The sequence below is a fragment of the Plasmopara halstedii genome (assembly GCF_900000015.1).
Source record: "Plasmopara halstedii genome assembly, contig: Scaffold_2956, whole genome shotgun sequence".
Classification (NCBI taxonomy): Eukaryota; Oomycota; class Peronosporomycetes; order Peronosporales; family Peronosporaceae; genus Plasmopara; species Plasmopara halstedii.
The window spans coordinates 1,254,743-1,256,618 of NW_020189861.1; the positions used below are offsets into that span (position 1 = coordinate 1,254,743).

At 44.8% G+C, this 1,876-nt stretch overlaps 2 protein-coding genes across 2 annotated transcripts in view; both read right to left on the bottom strand.

Moving 5' to 3' along the window:
• Nucleotides 1–322, bottom strand: part of PHALS_06373 (eukaryotic translation initiation factor 4e) — a gene marked incomplete at both ends in the record, with an annotated part of 1,268 nt that extends 946 nt beyond the window's left edge. The window contains one exon of the mRNA XM_024719646.1: nt 49–322. Within this exon, the coding sequence (XP_024584924.1) occupies nt 49–322 (274 nt within the window). The remainder of the gene's footprint in view (nt 1–48) is intronic.
• Nucleotides 323–581: 259 nt separating this feature from the next.
• Nucleotides 582–1,238, bottom strand: PHALS_06374 (calcyphosin-like protein; the record flags this gene model as incomplete). Its single annotated transcript, XM_024719647.1, has 1 exon — nt 582–1,238. One exon carries the CDS (start codon nt 1,236–1,238, stop codon nt 582–584), a length of 657 nt encoding a protein of 218 aa, XP_024584925.1.
• Nucleotides 1,239–1,876: the final 638 nt, after the last annotated feature.

The window sequence follows — 1,876 nt, forward strand, 5'->3', positions numbered from 1 at the left end:
GGTCAAGCGATAGATTGCCATCATGTTTGATGTTCTTCACCTTTTTACGGTCACGAGGAGGCTCCTTGAGCTCTTTGACCAACAGCGAAGAAGCACTGGGGATAAGAGTAACCGTTGCTTGACGGTTGATAATGGTGAGCTTGACAGTAACGTTAAGTCCTTTCCAGTCCTGAGTGGCCTTGCAGATGTCTTCACCAATCTTCTTAGGAGACAGACCTAAAGGACCGACCTTAGGAGCCAGAGCCGAAGCAGGAGCAACCTCGCCGCCCACCGTACGCAATACGACGATCTTTTCTTCGCCAGCTGGAGGTGGAGCGCCCATGGTGTTTATAGAGGATGCAGGTTAAACGAATGAAGCTTCGGGATTGAAGAGTGATGAGTGTCTAAGCGTTCAGCGGTCAAGGCCTCTTGTCCAACCAACATGCTGATGTCGCTTAAGTACGAAAGGCAAAAAGATAGTAAACCTCATAAGGTTTTTTGTTATGAAAGACTTACAGTGAATGACAAAAAAATGATGCACTAATGCAGCATATACTTGAGTAATCAAATTAAAGCTTTCGGCTACACTGCCCGCAAATGTCTTACTTGCTTTCTTGAACACCAAGCTGAATCAATGATCCAATGTCTGCAAACTCGGTCCCCCATCCTCCTTTTACCTTAACTGAAGCCACACGCGATTCTCCAACAAACACAGCACGCACTATAGGACATGCATTCTTGACACTGATGTCAATCAAGCTCTGCGTTAATGCCGCGCTTAAGGCTGGGAATTGGATGTCTTGCGTGTTCAAAAAGCCAAAACAAATTGCACCATTGAAACCACCAAACTCCGTGAGTTTGTTCGCGGCGTAAGGCAACTGCTCTACTGTAGGGACAGTGAAGGTCTCAGAGCTTACGCACTGGCTCTCCAATTTCTCGAAGCAGTTTTGCACGATACGATCCACTAGCTCCGCGTCACTACTTGTCTTAACAAGCGCTATACGAATTTCTCCCGTAGCTTCGTGAAGAGACTTTTGAGCTGACATTTGGACTGCTGCAGGAACCGGTGCTGCGCGAGGCGACTCCATTTTGGTGTCTTGCTGTGTTTGAGCTTGCGGCTGGTTAAAGCGCTTACGACCTGTGGAGACGGGAGCTGAATCGTCGCCAAAGCTCCAGCTGGTGCCACCTCCAGGGGGAGCATGCACACGCGTGGTAGGACGCTTGAGCTCGCCCATATCTGTGCTGGTTAACGTTGACATAACTGCTTAGCTTTACTTATGGAAAATGATTAAGCTTCAAGATCGCTGAAATCTCTAGTTTGCGAATTTTCTGAAAACTTTAAGTAATATAAATGGCACTAAATTTGTACCCAAATAATATAAAGTGTAACAGTCAAATGGAAAAATTTGTGTTCGTACACCATTATAACTGTAAAATGTAAAGCTGTAAAAAATTCATTGCACTTTTGGATATAATCAGTATTTACATAAATGGTACAGGTGAGAGTAGTTGAAGCATATAAGACTCGCTCTGATATTTCAATTGAAGTTATTATTTGTTTCCATTCCTGGATAGAGTGTACAATTCCAACTTCTTTGAATTTAACGCGGATTCTTTAAGTCGAAGGTTCCTCTGCGCAAAGCGCACAGCAACCACGTTACTAGTGGTATTTGTATTCAATATCATGACCAAATCGTGAAAGGACCGTATCATCTGTGAGGATGGAATATGTAAAGCTAGACCAGCCTATCAAGCGTTGACGATTGTTGTTCCCGACGGGATCAGATGTTGTCGCCTAGAAGCGCTCATCGGCAATACATGCGCTGGGGAGACACCTTCTTTTGGTAGTCTGTGACGCTTCTCGATTAGCTTGAGTTTGTGTGTAATTGCTGTTTGT